Source organism: Embiotoca jacksoni, unplaced genomic scaffold (assembly GCF_022577435.1).
Source record: "Embiotoca jacksoni isolate LCO1_2020_lvr unplaced genomic scaffold, fEmbJac1.0.p SCAF_152, whole genome shotgun sequence".
Lineage (NCBI taxonomy): Eukaryota > Metazoa > Chordata > Actinopteri > Embiotocidae > Embiotoca > Embiotoca jacksoni.
In genome coordinates, this window is record NW_027185288.1 from 29,396 (window position 1) to 46,510 (window position 17,115).

At 42.2% G+C, this 17,115-nt stretch overlaps 2 protein-coding genes across 3 annotated transcripts in view; one reads left to right on the plus strand and one right to left on the minus strand.

Moving 5' to 3' along the window:
- LOC138198475 (tonsoku-like protein) lies at nucleotides 1–15,436 on the minus strand. The gene is made up of 10 exons (XM_069149906.1): nucleotides 15,365–15,436; nucleotides 9,804–9,865; nucleotides 3,299–3,493; nucleotides 3,061–3,203; nucleotides 2,807–2,978; nucleotides 1,554–1,745; nucleotides 1,341–1,436; nucleotides 1,190–1,245; nucleotides 671–779; nucleotides 1–281 (listed from the first exon to the last, which is right to left on the minus strand). The coding sequence occupies exons 2-10, from the start codon at nucleotides 9,847–9,849 to the stop codon at nucleotides 1–3; spliced, it is 1,290 nt and encodes a 429-aa protein (XP_069006007.1). The 5' UTR covers nucleotides 9,850–9,865; nucleotides 15,365–15,436.
- hmgcra (3-hydroxy-3-methylglutaryl-CoA reductase a) overlaps nucleotides 14,514–17,115 on the plus strand; it is a 15,327-nt gene continuing 12,725 nt past the window's right edge. The window contains exons 1-7 of one of the 2 annotated variants that reach the window (XM_069149904.1): nucleotides 14,514–15,066; nucleotides 15,389–15,573; nucleotides 15,934–16,045; nucleotides 16,123–16,210; nucleotides 16,289–16,373; nucleotides 16,451–16,556; nucleotides 16,669–16,775. In XM_069149904.1, the coding sequence (XP_069006005.1) occupies nucleotides 15,409–15,573; nucleotides 15,934–16,045; nucleotides 16,123–16,210; nucleotides 16,289–16,373; nucleotides 16,451–16,556; nucleotides 16,669–16,775 (663 nt within the window). In that variant the 5' untranslated portion in view covers nucleotides 14,514–15,066; nucleotides 15,389–15,408. The remainder of the gene's footprint in view (nucleotides 15,067–15,388; nucleotides 15,574–15,933; nucleotides 16,046–16,122; nucleotides 16,211–16,288; nucleotides 16,374–16,450; nucleotides 16,557–16,668; nucleotides 16,776–17,115) is intronic. The other variant, XM_069149905.1, reaches the window with a different exon arrangement.

Here is a 17,115-nt window from a genome sequence, read left to right on the forward strand (position 1 = left end):
TTAAACCCTCTCCGTGGGGAAGGTGTACACCTGAGCGTCCTCCACGTCCACGCCGGCTGGGCGCAGGTTGAAGTTCTGCGTGGCTTTAAGATCCCAGTCCACCGACTCATCTGAGCCGTCACCCGCAAAATCCAGCGTGCGGTCGCTGTCGCTGTCCTCTCCGTCCACACGCTGCAGAGACACGCCGGACGCCGGCGGCGTCCTCCTCGGTGGACGGCCGCAGGGGCTGATGGGAGGCAGGGCGGACGGCGGAGGAACCACAGCTGGACAACTGACCGTCACTGAAGAATGAAGACACATTCAGTCCGTTTGTTCAGAGTCTCGTCTCGGTGGGGGAACTGCAGGACTCTGGCATCGGCCCTCACTAATATAGTAAAAGTCTCCTTCTTTCAAAAGCGTAAAGACAGAAAATGACATCAATAAATATGCAAATTATAGCGGACGGAAAACAGATCAGATCAGATGCTCCAGAAATCAAATAATAAGACAAACTCAAGCAAACATTATTAGTGAGGCGTTATGAGCGATATCGCTCAGATTAGTGTTTTATACACTTATCAGTCTATTTTGTTCAGTCTTTATTTCAGTTGCATACGTGACGAATAAACAACCACACGTTCAGGTTGAACAACGTTTTTCTTTATAGAAAACAATAACTGAGTCGGAGTACCGTCAGCTGATGTGTTCGGTTGCCTCTGGTTCTCCAGCAGAACATCAGCTGAGACGACAGCCTGTGACGGACAGCTGGTTGGACACGCCCCCCACGTCTCTGTGGCCTGCTGTCGGTTTAAGAAGACAGTTTGTCCCTGAACATGTGCGCTTGTGTCGGCCTCTCTGGTTTCAGGGAGACGTGAGTTTAATCAGACGGGATATTAAAGACTTTGATGGAGTTGGTTTCTTAGTTACTAAAACCCCGTTTCTAAAAAAAAGTTGAAACACTGTAAAATGTACAAACTGTGAAATGTTATTGTTTTATAAAAAAATACATTTCTCCGTTTCAACATTTGACATGTTGTCATTGGTCTAAATTAAATATTCGTTTATGTGATTTGCAAATCATTGCATTGTTTTTATTTACATTTTACACACTTTTATGGAAACAGGATTGTATGATATAAATGTTGTGATGATGATGATGATGATGATGGTCTGTGTGAATCTCAGGTCCCTGTTTCCTGCAACCACTCACTGTGTGAATCTGTGTGTCTTCCTGATGTCCTGGTTTGTTATGGTGGTGCATCAGAGCTGAGGAGGAGACAGCAGAACATGAGCTGTGTTTCTAACACGATGACGTCTCTGAGGACGATGAGGACACAACCGGAAGACGGGGAACGTGTCACCTGGGACATCCTGTCCTGTGTTGTCTTCCACTATCTGTGGTGCTGCAGAGCCTCTCAGGTCCCCACACAGGTCTGCTTCCTGCAGAGGGCTCCGTCCTGCAGCAACAACCCTGATCACTACAATGCTGCACCATGTTGGTTATAACATATAAAACAATTTATTAATCATTAAAGATCTATTCCAGAAGGACCTCCTGCCATCATGCTGCAGACCTGCTGGGGTGTTTCCAGCCAGGTTCCTGAAGGAGGTGCTCTCAGATACAACTCTTCCTCTGCAGCTGTTCGCAGCGTCGCTCCTCCCCGTCTGATCTGTGCAGATGTGCGGATGATGCTGGACGGACGCGTCCTTCTCCTCAGAGCCGGTCTGTGGTCCTCTAATGTCCTCACACTGTGTTCCTGAGGCAGCTGCACACATTATCAAACAATACCAGTCTTCTTCTCTCACAGATACCACATCTGTATCACCACGATACCTCGTCTGTATCACCACGATACCACATCTGTATCACCACGATACCTCGTCTGTATCACCACGATACCACATCTGTATCACCACGATACCACATCTGTATCACCACGATACAACAAAGAAATAGAAATGCTGATATTCTGTATTTTTCTCACTTCAAAATCAAATCAACCAAATCTTATTCCTTCGCCTCGAAATATAAATATCACTTCTATACCAGGAACACACGCTGCAGTTTATTATTGTACACTAATGCTGTGTTCCAGATGTTGTACTTGTGTTCCAGATGTTGTACTTGTGTTCCAGATGTTGTACTTTTGTTCCAGATGTTGTTCTTGTGTTCCAGGTGTTGTTCTTGTGTTCCAGATGTTGTACTTGTGTTCCAGATGTTGTACTAGTGTTCCAGATGTTGTATTTGTGTTCCAGATGTTGTACTTATGTTCCAGATGTTGTACTAGTGTTCCAGATGTTGTTCTTGTGTTCCAGGTGTTGTTCTTGTGTTCCAGATGTTGTTCTTGTGTTCCAGGTGTTGTACTTGTGTTCCAGATGTTGTACTAGTGTTCCAGATGTTGTTCTTGTGTTCCAGATGTTGTTCTTGTGTTCCAGGTGTTGTACTTGTGTTCCAGATGTTGTACTAGTGTTCCAGATGTTGTACTAGTGTTCCAGATGTTGTTCTTGTGTTCCAGGTGTTGTTCTTGTGTTCCAGATGTTGTTCTTGTGTTCCAGATGTTGTACTTGTGTTCCAGATGTTGTACTTGTGTTCCAGGTGTTGTTCTTGTGTTCCAGATGTTGTTCTTGTGTTCCAGATGTTGTACTTGTGTTCCAGGTGTTGTTCTTGTGTTCCAGATGTTGTTCTTGTGTTCCAGATGTTGTACTTGTGTTCCAGATGTTGTACTCGTGTATTAACTCTCACTATCAATAATACTGTAATATAATTATATTGATACCAAATAATCAAAGCCTTTGAGTATGAAAAGTATAAAGAAGCATTTCCAACCTGATATTTCTTCTTCTCTGTTTCCAGATTCTGCAGCAGCAGCGTGTTCTTCTGGGATGTACATCACCATCAGTCGTCGTAGAAACGGGTCTGTATTGATGCTGAGTGCTGTTTGTCCGTGGCGGTCCTGCAGCAGCGGGTCAGCATCGTGTTTCAGGAGCAGCTCAGCGATCTGGAAGACGATCAAAACCCACGTTTAACCTAAAAAGAGACTTTTCTGCATGTGAAAATGAATGAGAGCTTCATTTATTCACCCTCTCATGTCCATTTCTGATGACATCATGCAGGGGCGTGACTCCATTGGCTGCGGCAGCATTGACCTCAGCTCCAGCATTAATCAGATCCCGACAGGCCTCGTAGTGCCCGTAGAGCGCTGCCTCATGAAGAGGAGTCCAGCCTGCAGGGAGAACACATCAGAACAGACACGACACAGTGAATACACATCCAACCTTCACGCGTCATTAAATACCCGAACACCTTTCTGTATTTTACCTGCGTTGTCGGCCATGTTAACATCTGGTCCCAGCTGCAGGATGGCTTTCAGCATCTGAAGATCTCCCTGCATCACCGCCCTGTGAAGCAGACTCTCTCCGAACCTGTTCCTGCGCTGCACCGCCGGCAGACGGAGAGTCCTGCCGCTGGAGGTCACCACGGACCTGCGCCGTCTGCCTCTCTTCCCTTTATGCCCTTATTAGGTCAGAGGGTCAGGACGGAGGAGGAGAGCAGCACAGCATCAGATGTGTAATTATCTTCAAGCAGTTTGTATCAGGAAGAAATGAAAATTTGATTTGGACCGCTGCTGTAAAACTGTCAGAGTTGGTCTCAAAATCCAATTCAACGTTTGTTTTAAAGGCTTTCCACTACAGAGCTCTCAAAGAACACAGTGATGATGACAGACCAAACACAGCGTGGCTGAGCTGAAGGTTACTGAGCTTTACTGCTTCTTTCCAGAAATAAAATGACTACAAATCCAGCCTCACTTTCCGTTAGAGATGAGCTAACATCATTTAGTTCAGTGTGTCGGAGGAATCACAGAACCGCCCTGAAACACTCAGTCAGGAAACACGGTGAAATAACTTGAAATGATTTGATCAAATGTGAACTGCAGCTCTGGAGGACTTAAACAAACTAACTTCAAGTTGAAAAGTGTCACATCTCGTCCTGTCCGTTACGTTTTTCTCTCTTATTTTTGCAATTTTCTGTTTCTACTTCCTGTTTTATTTTGGTACTTACCTCTCCTGTCATTTCCGGTCGCTGGTGTTTTCCTTCTGTGATTGTCTGCCCGCCCTGATTGTTTCCACCTGCGTCCTATTGGCTGTCCTCCCGTATATTCACCTGTTCCTCCCTCACTGCTTTCATAGCTCTCCGTTCCAGCGCTTCCTATCCGTGAGTTTGTTCGTTTATGATTTAACTTTCTTTGCCTGTACTTCTGCCTGAGTGGATTGATGAATGTTTTTTGAGGATTATCCCCTGGTCGCTGTCGCCTCTGGTTTTTCTGGACTGTTCTCAATAAAATCTGTTAACCAACGCTGTGTTTCTGAGTCGTGCTGTCGAGTCTTTTACTTCCTGCCCTGTTACAGAAACAGGTTGGTTGTTTCAAGCTGAAGAAGCTGACTGGAGATGACTTTAAATGCAGCTCAGTATCTGAGACTCATTTCTGTTTTTATGTGTTCTGATTTTTCTTGGATGTGAATAGAACCAAAATAATCCTTCACAATATCAATAATATACAGTCACATTATTCACAACGTTTCAGTTCTCAGACTTTCAACAAGTCAAATTCAGGATCCAACCTGTCTGCAAACCTTTGAAGTAACACGTTTCCTCAGTCATTCATGTAACACGTAGATGTAACATGATTCTCTGTCAGGGAAAGTTACATCCCAGCTGACTCAGCAGAGAGCGTGGAGGCCAGAGAAGCTCTAACAGGAGAAATAGATCCTGCACAGGATGGTGTTTACAACCTCCTCACAGTATTGCTCTTAGTATTAGTGGTATTTATGATTTAATTTTTTACATTGTTGTTTATTTAATATATATTACACAACCAGTAGCTCTGCCCCAGAGATCTGATTGGTCAACTGAACAGCTGGAACAAATCACCATGACAACACATCCTGCTCATCACTAGAAATATCCCTCCACCTCCTCAATGGGAAAATAGAATTAGAATAGAATATTATATAACATGTAATATAATGTAGTTTCTACTTGTTATAGTTCTATTAAATGACCCATTTGGTGAAGTCGGGTCTCTTTTGGTCCTTTTTGGTCGCTCCGAGCACCCGTACCGTAACACCACGGATAGTCACGCACTTACAATCCTAGAGGAGGCTAGCTGGACCGGTTTGGTTTGAACACATGACACGGAGCTAAAATGTTAAAAACACATGAGAACATGGATATCTTTGTTCATCAGATATCTTTGATCACCAGATATCTTTGTTCACCAGATATCTTTGTTCATCTGATATCTTTGTTCATCAGATATCTTAGTTCATCAGATATCTTTGTTCGTCAGATATCTTTGTTCATCAGATATCTTTGTTCATCAGATATCTTTGTTCATCAGATATCTTAGTTCATCAGATATCTTTGTTCATCAGATATCTTTGTTCACCAGATATCTTAGTTCACCAGATATCTTTGTTCATCAGATATCTTTGTTCACCAGATATCTTAGTTCACCGGATATCTTTGTTCATCGGATATCTTTGTTCATCGGATATCTTTGTTCATCGGATATCTTTGTTCATCGGATATCTTTGTTCGTCAGATATCTTTGTTCGTCAGATATCTTTGTTCATCAGATATCTTTGTACATCAGATATCTTTGTACATCAGATATCTTTGTTCCAACCAGACTGAACTAGCTGATCAGTTTAGTGTTTCTATTTTTCTGTATTTATTCAGTTGGAGACTAGAAATCCTCTCTGTTGCTAGGGTGGTTGCTAAGGGTCGGACTACTTCCTGGAGTAGGAAACATTACATACGTTACATGAGAGTCTACTGAGGCGACTGATTGTTTTCCAGCTGTTAATCATACCCCATGTGTTGCCATGGAAACAGAGATCACTAACAAAAAGTTTTATATTTTAGAGTGAATTGCTCCACAACATGAACACATGTAGATGACATGTTTTATTTGATGGTAACTTGTATGATTGTAATATTACACTTGATGGTGCTTTATGATTATTGGAACGACAATCATTCCAATAATCACGTTAAAGCACACTCGAGCATAATATTGCTTAAATAACAGACGTGGAGATTGTTCAAATTCTAATAGCGTATACTGAGGAAGATTTTGTAAACTTCCAGAAGAGGTTTTGTGATGACAGAAAACATCGACACCACGTGTCAGCTTAAGTGACGAAGTGATGAAGTGATAAAGTGATGAAGTGATAAAGTGACGAAGTGATGAAGTGACGAAGTGATGAAGTGATGAAGTGATAAAGTGATGAAGTGATAAAGTGATGAAGTGATAAAGTGATGAAGTGATAAAGTGACGAAGTGATGAAGTGACGAAGTGATGAAGTGATAAAGTGATGAAGTGATGAAGTGATAAAGTGATGAAGTAATAAAGTGATGAAGTGATAAAGTGATGAAGTGATAAAGTGACGAAGTGATGAAGTGACGAAGTGATGAAGTGATAAAGTGATGAAGTGATGAAGTGATAAAGTGATGAAGTGATGAAGTGATAAAGTGATGAAGTGATAAAGTGATGAAGTGATAAAGTGATGAAGTGATAAAGTGATGAAGTGATAAAGTGATAAAGTGATGAAGTGATGAAGTGATAAAGTGATGAAGTGATAAAGTGATAAAGTGATGAAGTGATAAAGTGATAAAGTGATGAAGTGATGAAGTGATAAAGTGATGAAGTGATAAAGTGATAAAGTGAAGTGATAAAGTGATGAAGTGATAAAGTGATAAAGTGATGAAGTGATAAAGTGATGAAGTGAAGTGATAAAGTGATGAAGTGATGAAGTGATAGTGATGAAGTGATAAAGTGATAAAGTGAAGTGATAAAGTGATGAAGTGATGAAGTGACAGTGATAAAGTGATGAAGTGATGAAGTGATAAAGTGATGAAGTGATAAAGTGATAAAGTGATGAAGTGATAAAGTGATAAAGTGATGAAGTGATGAAGTGATAAAGTGATGAAGTGATGAAGTGATAAAGTGATGAAGTGATAAAGTGATAAAGTGAAGTGATAAAGTGATGAAGTGATAGTGATGAAGTGATAAAGTGATGAAGTGATAAAGTGATAAAGTGATGAAGTGATAGTGATGAAGTGATGAAGTGATAAAGTGATAAAGTGAAGTGATAAAGTGATGAAGTGATAGTGATGAAGTGATAAAGTGATGAAGTGATAAAGTGATAAAGTGATGAAGTGATAGTGATGAAGTGATAAAGTGATGAAGTGATAAAGTGATAAAGTGAAGTGATAAAGTGATGAAGTGATAAAGTGATAAAGTGATGAAGTGATAGTGATGAAGTGATAAAGTGATGAAGTGATAAAGTGATAAAGTGATAAAGTGATGAAGTGATGAAGTGACGAAGTGATGAAGTGATAAAGTGATGAAGTGATGAAGTGATAAAGTGATGAAGTGATAGTGATGAAGTGATGAAGTGATAAAGTGATAAAGTGAAGTGATAAAGTGATGAAGTAATAAAGTGATGAAGTGATAAAGTGATGAAGTGATAAAGTGATGAAGTGATAAAGTGATAAAGTGAAGTGATAAAGTGATGAAGTGATAAAGTGATGAAGTGATAAAGTGATAAAGTGAAGTGATAAAGTGATGAAGTGATGAAGTGATAGTGATGAAGTGATAGTGATGAAGTGATAAAGTGATGAAGTGATAAAGTGATAAAGTGAAGTGATAAAGTGATGAAGTGATGAAGTGATAGTGATGAAGTGATAAAGTGATAAAGTGAAGTGATAAAGTGATGAAGTGATGAAGTGACAGTGATGAAGTGATAAAGTGATGAAGTGATAAAGTGATGAAGTGATGAAGTGATAAAGTGATGAAGTGATGAAGTGATAAAGTGATGAAGTGATAAAGTGAAGTGATAAAGTGATGAAGTGATAGTGATGAAGTGATAAAGTGATGAAGTGATAAAGTGATAAAGTGATGAAGTGATAGTGATGAAGTGATAAAGTGATGAAGTGATAAAGTGATAAAGTGAAGTGATAAAGTGATGAAGTGATAAAGTGATGAAGTGATAGTGATGAAGTGATAAAGTGATGAAGTGATAAAGTGATAAAGTGATAAAGTGATGAAGTGATAAAGTGATGAAGTGATGAAGTGACGAAGTGATGAAGTGATAAAGTGATGAAGTGATGAAGTGATAAAGTGATGAAGTGATAGTGATGAAGTGATGAAGTGATAAAGTGATGAAGTGATAAAGTGATGAAGTGATAAAGTGATAAAGTGAAGTGATAAAGTGATGAAGTGATAAAGTGATGAAGTGATAAAGTAATAAAGTGATAAAGTGATAAAGTGATGAAGTGATAAAGTGATAAAGTGAAGTGATAGTGATGAAGTGATAGTGATGAAGTGATAAAGTGACAGTGATGAAGTGATGAAGTGATAAAGTGATGAAGTGATAAAGTGATGAAGTGATAAAGTGATGAAGTGATGAAGTGATAGTGATGAAGTGATGAAGTGATAAAGTGATGAAGTGATAAAGTGATGAAGTGATAAAGTGAAGTGATAAAGTGATGAAGTGATAAAGTGATAAAGTGATGAAGTGATAAAGTAATAAAGTGATAAAGTGATAAAGTGATGAAGTGATAAAGTGATAAAGTGAAGTGATAGTGATGAAGTGATAGTGATGAAGTGATAAAGTGACAGTGATGAAGTGATGAAGTGATAAAGTGATGAAGTGATAAAGTGATGAAGTGATAAAGTGATGAAGTGATGAAGTGATAAAGTGATGAAGTGATAAAGTGATGAAGTGATAAAGTGATGAAGTGATAAAGTGATGAAGTGATAAAGTGATAAAGTGAAGTGATAGTGATGAAGTGATAAAGTGACAGTGATGAAGTGACAGTGATGAAGTGATAAAGTAATAAAGTGATAAAGTGATAAAGTGATGAAGTGATAAAGTGATGAAGTGATAAAGTGATAAAGTGAAGTGATAAAGTGATGAAGTGATGAAGTGATAGTGATGAAGTGATGTGATGAAGTGATAAAGTGAAGTGATAAAGTGATAAAGTGATGAAGTGATAAAGTGATGAAGTGATAAAGTGATAAAGTGAAGTGATAAAGTGATGAAGTGATGAAGTGATAGTGATGAAGTGATGTGATGAAGTGATAAAGTGAAGTGATAAAGTGATGAAGTGATGAAGTGATAGTGATGAAGTGCTAGTGATGAAGTGATGAAGTGCTAGTGATGAAGTGCTAGTGATGAAGTGCTAGTGATGAAGTGATAGTGATGAAGTGCTAGTGATGAAGTGCTAGTGATGAAGTGATGAAGTGCTAGTGATGAAGTGCTAGTGATGAAGTGCTAGTGATGAAGTGATAGTGATGAAGTGCTAGTGATGAAGTGATAGTGATGAAGTGATAGTGATGAAGTGCTAGTGATGAAGTGATAGTGATGAAGTGATAGTGATGAAGTGCTAGTGATGAAGTGCTAGTGATGAAGTGATAGTGATGAAGTGATGAAGTGCTAGTGATGAAGTGCTAGTGATGAAGTGCTAGTGATGAAGTGCTAGTGATGAAGTGCTAGTGATGAAGTGCTAGTGATGAAGTGATAGTGATGAAGTGATGAAGTGATAGTGATGAAGTGCTAGTGATGAAGTGCTAGTGATGAAGTGCTAGTGATGAAGTGATAGTGATGAAGTGATAGTGATGAAGTGCTAGTGATGAAGTGCTAGTGATGAAGTGCTAGTGATGAAGTGATGAAGTGATAGTGATGAAGTGCTAGTGATGAAGTGCTAGTGATGAAGTGCTAGTGATGAAGTGATGAAGTGATACAGCCGTGCTGACCTGTCAGGGAGTCCTCCGCTGTGTGTGGTGCTCTGCTGGGCTTCATGTGCTCTGACGTGTTCCTGAAATCAATTAACCGATTAAAAATCTTTTTCTGATCTAAACTTTCCATTGATGAGACATACCAGTCTGCCACTGCACTACAGTACTTTTATATTACAGTACAGTAACTCTGTAACGTGTCTCCTCCAACTCTCCACCTGGAGATTAAAAACACAATTCACACATGAACACAGACAGAAGTGGAGGTTTTAACACGTTACCTGTTTTCAGCATCTCTGACTCTCTCATGTCTTTTAATGAACTATGAGGTCATGACATGTCTTTTAATGAACTATGAGGTCATGACATGTCTTTTAATGAACTGTGAGGTCATGACATGTCTTTTAATGAACTGTGAGGTCATGACATGTCTTTTAATGAACTGTGAGGTCATGACATGTCTTTTAATGAACTGTGAGGTCATGACATGTCTTTTAATGAACTGTGAGGTCATGACATGTCTTTTAATGAACTGTGAGGTCATGACATGTCTTTTAATGAACTGTGAGGTCATGACATGTCTTTTAATGAACTGTGAGGTCATGACATGTCTTTTAATGAACTGTGAGGTCATGACATGTCTTTTAATGAACTGTGAGGTCATGACATGTCTTTTAATGAACTGTGAGGTCATGACATGTCTTTTAATGAACTGTGAGGTCATGACATGTCTTTTAATGAACTGTGAGGTCATGACATGTCTTTTAATGAACTGTGAGGTCATGACATGTCTTTTAATGAACTGTGAGGTCATGACATGTCTTTTAATGAACTGTGAGGTCATGACATGTCTTTTAATGAACTGTGAGGTCATGACATGTCTTTTAATGAACTATGAGGTCATGACATGTCTTTTAATGAACTGTGAGGTCATGACATGTCTTTTAATGAACTGTGAGGTCATGACATGTCTTTTAATGAACTATGAGGTCATGACATGTCTTTTAATGAACTATGAGGTCATGACATGTCTTTTAATGAACTGTGAGGTCATGACATGTCTTTTAATGAACTGTGAGGTCATGACATGTCTTTTAATGAACTGTGAGGTCATGACATGTCTTTTAATGAACTGTGAGGTCATGACATGTCTTTTAATGAACTGTGAGGTCATGACATGTCTTTTAATGAACTGTGAGGTCATGACATGTCTTTTAATGAACTGTGAGGTCATGACATGTCTTTTAATGAACTGTGAGGTCATGACATGTCTTTTAATGAACTGTGAGGTCATGACATGTCTTTTAATGAACTATGAGGTCATGACATGTCTTTTAATGAACTGTGAGGTCATGACATGTCTTTTAATGAACTGTGAGGTCATGACATGTCTTTTAATGAACTATGAGGTCATGACATGTCTTTTAATGAACTATGAGGTCATGACATGTCTTTTAATGAACTGTGAGGTCATGACATGTCTTTTAATGAACATGTCTTTGTTGTTCACTTCTCACTATACAATCAACGACATAGTGCTTGGTCCTGTGTACTATGTTGTTGTGTATCAAATGTGTAGAGACAGCTGTGTAGACGTTACGGTGAGCTCACAACACAACAGACAACGACTGTGACTCGTTTCATTTCAAACCTATTTGAAGAAAGTTAGTTGAATTTCTGTTTTATCAAATAAGTTAGAAATTATTCTAGTTCTTAATTATGTGTTGTTTGACAGTTCAGAGCTCCCTCTTTCTCTAGTGTAATCATGTGTGCACCATTACTGCCCTGAGTATCACTCTTCACAGAGTGGAGCAGCAGCCTTCCTGTGTTCATGAGTACAGCTGTTTACCAGCGGTACCTGAACCTAGCAGTCACACTCCCTCTCAGCTGTTTACCAGCGGTACCTGAACCTAGCAGTCACACTCCCTCTCAGCTGTTTACCAGCGGTACCTGAACCTAGCAGTCACACTCCCTCTCAGCTGTTTTGTGTAGGCGTGGTCCTGATGGTTTGAGGGTCCATAGCTGCCACTGCTTTGGAAACGCTGCTTTGCTTCCTGGGAATAAACTCCACTGAAACTCATGATGTCATGTAAGAGTGAAGGAGTCCAACCTGTGAATGATGGAGAACCAAAAATGTCAACCAGATTATGGGACTATTTGAACACCACCCACTAGATGGCAGCACACACTACAACCTGAACTCATCTTGTGGACTGAAACTATTGAGGAGGAGAATACAAACATATGAAGCGCAGTCCTAAACTAAACTACATATTTTTGTTTTAATAAAAAGTTTCCCTTTATTCTGTGGATAAAACATATTGGTGAATGCTTAATAAAGCGTACAAGAGTAAATCAGTGCAACAACGGAAGGAAGAACCTCCTGGTGGAGAAACTACAGGCGTTTACACTGAAAATAAATACGACTTGTGTTAGTTATTAATAATAATAATAATAATAATAATACATGTTATTTATATAGTGCTTTTCAGGACACTCAAAGACACTTTACAAGTTAAAATGATCAAGACAACATAAAAGTATTAAAATCTGCTGATAACAGTAAAAACATGAATAATCAAACATTAAAAGCAGCTCTAAAACGCTGTTCCCATATGAGTGAATGTAAACGGTAAAACATTTCACTGCCCCATCTCTCTACCAGAACGTGCGAAGGAGGTACAATTACTTACAAGCACCTTAAAAACTAAATTAGTTCCTCCATCTTACAAACATGTTGTTATATTTGAATCATGAACACCGTAGAACATCTTAGAACCCCGTGGAACACGTAGAACACGTGGAACCCCGTAGAACACGTGGAACCCCGTAGAACACGTAGAACCCCGTAGAACACGTGGAACCCCGTAGAACACGTAGAACCCCTGTGTCTGAACTCCCTACCTGTCTGAGGAGAGACTCTGCTCCTCCTGCTGCGGCCGGTCAGCTAACAGCAGATGGCGGGAAACTCCTCCGACAACCGGAACTAGAATCAGGTGTTGTTGTTGTTGTTGTTTGAATGTGACTTTATTGCCAAAATGCGCGATAACAAACAATAACAGAATACTATGAGGAGGTTAAATAAAAAGATCCGCTCGTTCTCAGATCACATACAGAACATCCGGGTTGAACAATGTGAGGTAGAAACACGTCGGGATCATGATGACCTCCATTTATAAAACAACAGGACAGAAGATCCGGGCAGCTGTCGGCCATCTGGTGATGTCAACATGGTCCTTCAGTTTAAACCTCCATAAATGTGTCAGAGGAATGTTCTTCATGTTCTTCATGTTCTTCATGCTCTTCATGTTCTTCATGCTCTTCATGTTCTTCATGTTCTTCATGCTCTTCATGTTCTTCATGTTCTTCATGTTCTTCATGCTCTTCATGTTCTTCATGCTCTTCATGTTCTTCATGCTCTTCATGCTCTTCATGCTCTTCATGCTCTTCATGTTCTTCATGCTCTTCATGCTCTTCATGTTCTTCATGCTCTTCATGCTCTTCATGTTCTTCATGTTCTTCATGCTCTTCATGTTCTTCATGCTCTTCATGTTCTTCATGTTCTTCATGCTCTTCATGCTCTTCATGTTCTTCATGCTCTTCATGTTCTTCATGCTCTTCATGTTCTTCATGCTCTTCATGCTCTTCATGTTCTTCATGCTCTTCATGCTCTTCATGCTCTTCATGCTCTTCATGTTCTTCATGTTCTTCATGCTCTTCATGTTCTTCATGCTCTTCATGTTCTTCATGTTCTTCATGCTCTTCATGCTCTTCATGTTCTTCATGCTCTTCATGCTCTTCATGTTCTTCATGCTCTTCATGTTCTTCATGTTCTTCATGCTCTTCATGTTCTTCATGTTCTTCATGTTCTTCATGCTCTTCATGTTCTTCATGCTCTTCATGTTCTTCATGTTCTTCATGTTCTTCATGCTCTTCATGTTCTTCATGCTCTTCATGCTCTTCATGCTCTTCATGCTCTTCATGTTCTTCATGTTCTTCATGTTCTTCATGCTCTTCATGTTCTTCATGTTCTTCATGTTCTTCATGCTCTTCATGTTCTTCATGCTCTTCATGCTCTTCATGCTCTTCATGCTCTTCATGTTCTTCATGTTCTTCATGCTCTTCATGTTCTTCATGCTCTTCATGCTCTTCATGCTCTTCATGCTCTTCATGTTCTTCATGCTCTTCATGCTCTTCACTGATAACCAGTGAGTTTAAGATTCAGATTCATCAAGAGGAAAATCAATGAAACAACACAAAATGTTTTGTTCTTTCACGTGATCAAATCGTTTGTCTGTGTTGGAGAAGTTTTTGCGTTATAATTTAAATAAATAACACAAAAAGCTGTGTTGTGTTTGTGGGACTGCTGCTCTCCTACCGTGGACCGGCCCGGGAGACATCCAGCTGCTGAGCAGTCCAGTCTGACACGGAGCCGGTTTTATATCAGAGTCTCTTCAGTGACGTTTAATGACGTAGTCACCGGATGTGACCGTGTTTGGCCACCGGACCCCTGTCCGAGCCCCGGCCGGGACAGACAGGTGTCTCCTCCCCTCCGACGGCCTCGCGCGGCAGCACAGCGGTGAGATTCGTCGTCTTCGCTCTGGCCACGCCCCATTAACACCGTCGCCATGGAAACGGGGCGTGGCGAAGGCGCTCGCGAAGCAGGTGACGGACGCGATTGGCCGAGGCGTCGGATGATGTCGGAGCGTGCCATGGCTCCATCGGTGAGGCGCTCTCTGAGCAGCGGAGGCCGCCCCGTGAAGTCTCCGTAGATCCGGTGAGCCCGGTCCTCGGTCCGCTTCTTAACGGGAGTCCGTTCAGCTGCAACCGTCCGTCTGGCATCCTCCTCACCGAGGGAAGGCCCTCCGCTCACATCACGCTTTAACCGCCAGCAGGAACAACAGTTCTCCAGATGTCTGCGGACTGAAAGACAAAGCGAGTCTCCGCTGAGGACCGAGTGTCTGCTGAGGACCGAGTCTCCGCTGAGGACCGAGTCTCCGCTGAGGACCGAGTCTCTGCTGAGGACAGAGTCTCCGCTGAGGACCGAGTGTCCGCTGAGGACCGAGTGTCCGCTGAGGACCGAGTCTCCGCTGAGGACCGAGTGTCCGCTGAGGACCGAGTCTCCGCTGAGGACAGAGTCTCCGCTGAGGACCGAGTGTCCGCTGAGGACAGAGTCTCCGCTGAGGACCGAGTGTCCGCTGAGGACCGAGTCTCCGCTGAGGACAGAGTCTCCGCTGAGGACCGAGTGTCCGCTGAGGACCGAGTCTCTGCAGCCTTCACGGTCTGTAATCTATTAAGCTACTTAAATGGTTTAAACTGGAGCATAAAGTCGGCTAATGAAGTGAATATCTCCTGAATGATACGAACAATGTTGACGTTAACTTCAGCGGTAATGAGCTCAATAATAACAAACATTAAAACAAGTTTTGGGGGTTTTAAGTTTACTGTCTGAATCGGTGATTTTTCTTTTTACGTTCATGTAAATGGACATAAATCGTGTCCTTAAATCCAGCTGTTGGAGGACTACGTCCTCTGAATGTCCATGATGGACATGCAGCTGTGTAATGAAGCTGACTGACCGGCTCTGTTTTGTGACGGTCCAGCTCCCTGTGATCCCGGCACCATGCTGACCCGTCTGTTCCGGGCCCACGGCCTGCTGGTGGCCTCCCACCCCTGGGAGGTGATCGTCAGCACCGTCACGCTCACCATCTGCATGATGTCCATGAACATGTTCACCGGCAACGACCAGATCTGCGGCTGGAACTTCGACTGCCCCAGAACGGAGGAGGTGAGTGTGACGGAGGAGGAGTGTGACGGAGGAGGAGTGTGATGGAGGAGGAGTGGGCCGGAGGAGGAGTGTGATGGAGGAGGAGTGGGCCGGAGGAGGAGTGGGCCGGAGGAGGAGTGTGACGGAGGAGGAGTGTGACGGAGGAGGAGTGTGACGGAGGAGGAGTGGGCCGGAGGAGGAGTGGGCCGGAGGAGGAGTGGGCCGGAGGAGGAGTGGGCTGGAGGAGGAGTGTGACGGAGGAGGAGTGGGCCGGAGGAGGAGTGGGCTGGAGGAGGAGTGTGACGGAGGAGGACTTCCTTCCTCCGGGTCTTCGGTTCGGAGGAGTTTGATCTCAGGTTGTTGTTTCTTCTCTTTTTGCAGCAGATTCTGAGCAGCGACATCATCATCCTCACCATCACACGCTGCATCGCCATCGTCTACATCTACTTCCAGTTCCAGAACCTGAGACAGCTGGGGTCCAAATACATCCTGGGTGAGTGACCGATGCTCGGGCTGTTGACGGGATGTTAAAGCGGAGCGGTGAGGTACACCTGCTCTTCCTCCCCGCAGGCATCGCCGGCCTCTTCACGATCTTCTCCAGCTTCGTGTTCAGCACCGTCGTCATCCACTTCCTGGATAAAGAGCTGACCGGCCTGAAGTAAGACCCCGTCCTCGCCGTGTCCTCCGCGCCGTGTCTCCGGTGCGGCTGGTAACCTCTGTCTGTCCTGTCTTCCAGCGAGGCGCTGCCCTTCTTCCTGCTGCTCATCGACCTCTCCAAAGCGTGCGCGCTGGCCAAGTTCGCCCTGAGCTCCAGCTCTCAGGTACGAGCAAATGTTCTCTCGCCGCACTGAAGCGTTCAGCAGCCGCCTGGACGCCTGATTCATTTCAACTGTTTCAGGACGAGGTGCGGGACAACATCTCCCGGGGCATGGCGGTGCTGGGACCCACCTTCACTCTGGACGCTCTGGTGGAGTGTTTAGTGATCGGAGTAGGAACCATGTCAGGTACCTTCACTAAATCACACCTGTTGTAACAGACCAGGAGCGAAGGAGGAGCCTCAGGTTACCTTTCTGTGTGCACACAGCAGCTCTGATCTTTCTCTTCTTCGTCCTCCAGGTGTGAGACAGCTGGAGATCATGTGCTGCTTCGGATGCTTGTCTGTCTTGGCCAACTACTTTGTTTTCATGACCTTCTTCCCTGCCTGCGTCTCCCTGGTGCTGGAGGTCAGAGCACCACGTTGTTGTTCATCACTATCTATCAACCACATATAACACAACATGTATGTTATGCACAGACTGTTTATAAAACTACAGACTGTTTATAAAACTACAGACTGTTTATAAAACTACAGACTGGATATAAAACTACAGACTGTTTATAAAACTACAGACTGTTTATAAAACTACAGACTGGATATAAAACTACAGACTGTTTATAAAACTACAGACTGGATATAAAACTACAGACTGTTCATAAAACTACAGACTGGATATAAAACTACAGACTGGATATAAAACTACAGACTGTTTATAAAACTACAGACTGGATATAAAACTACAGACT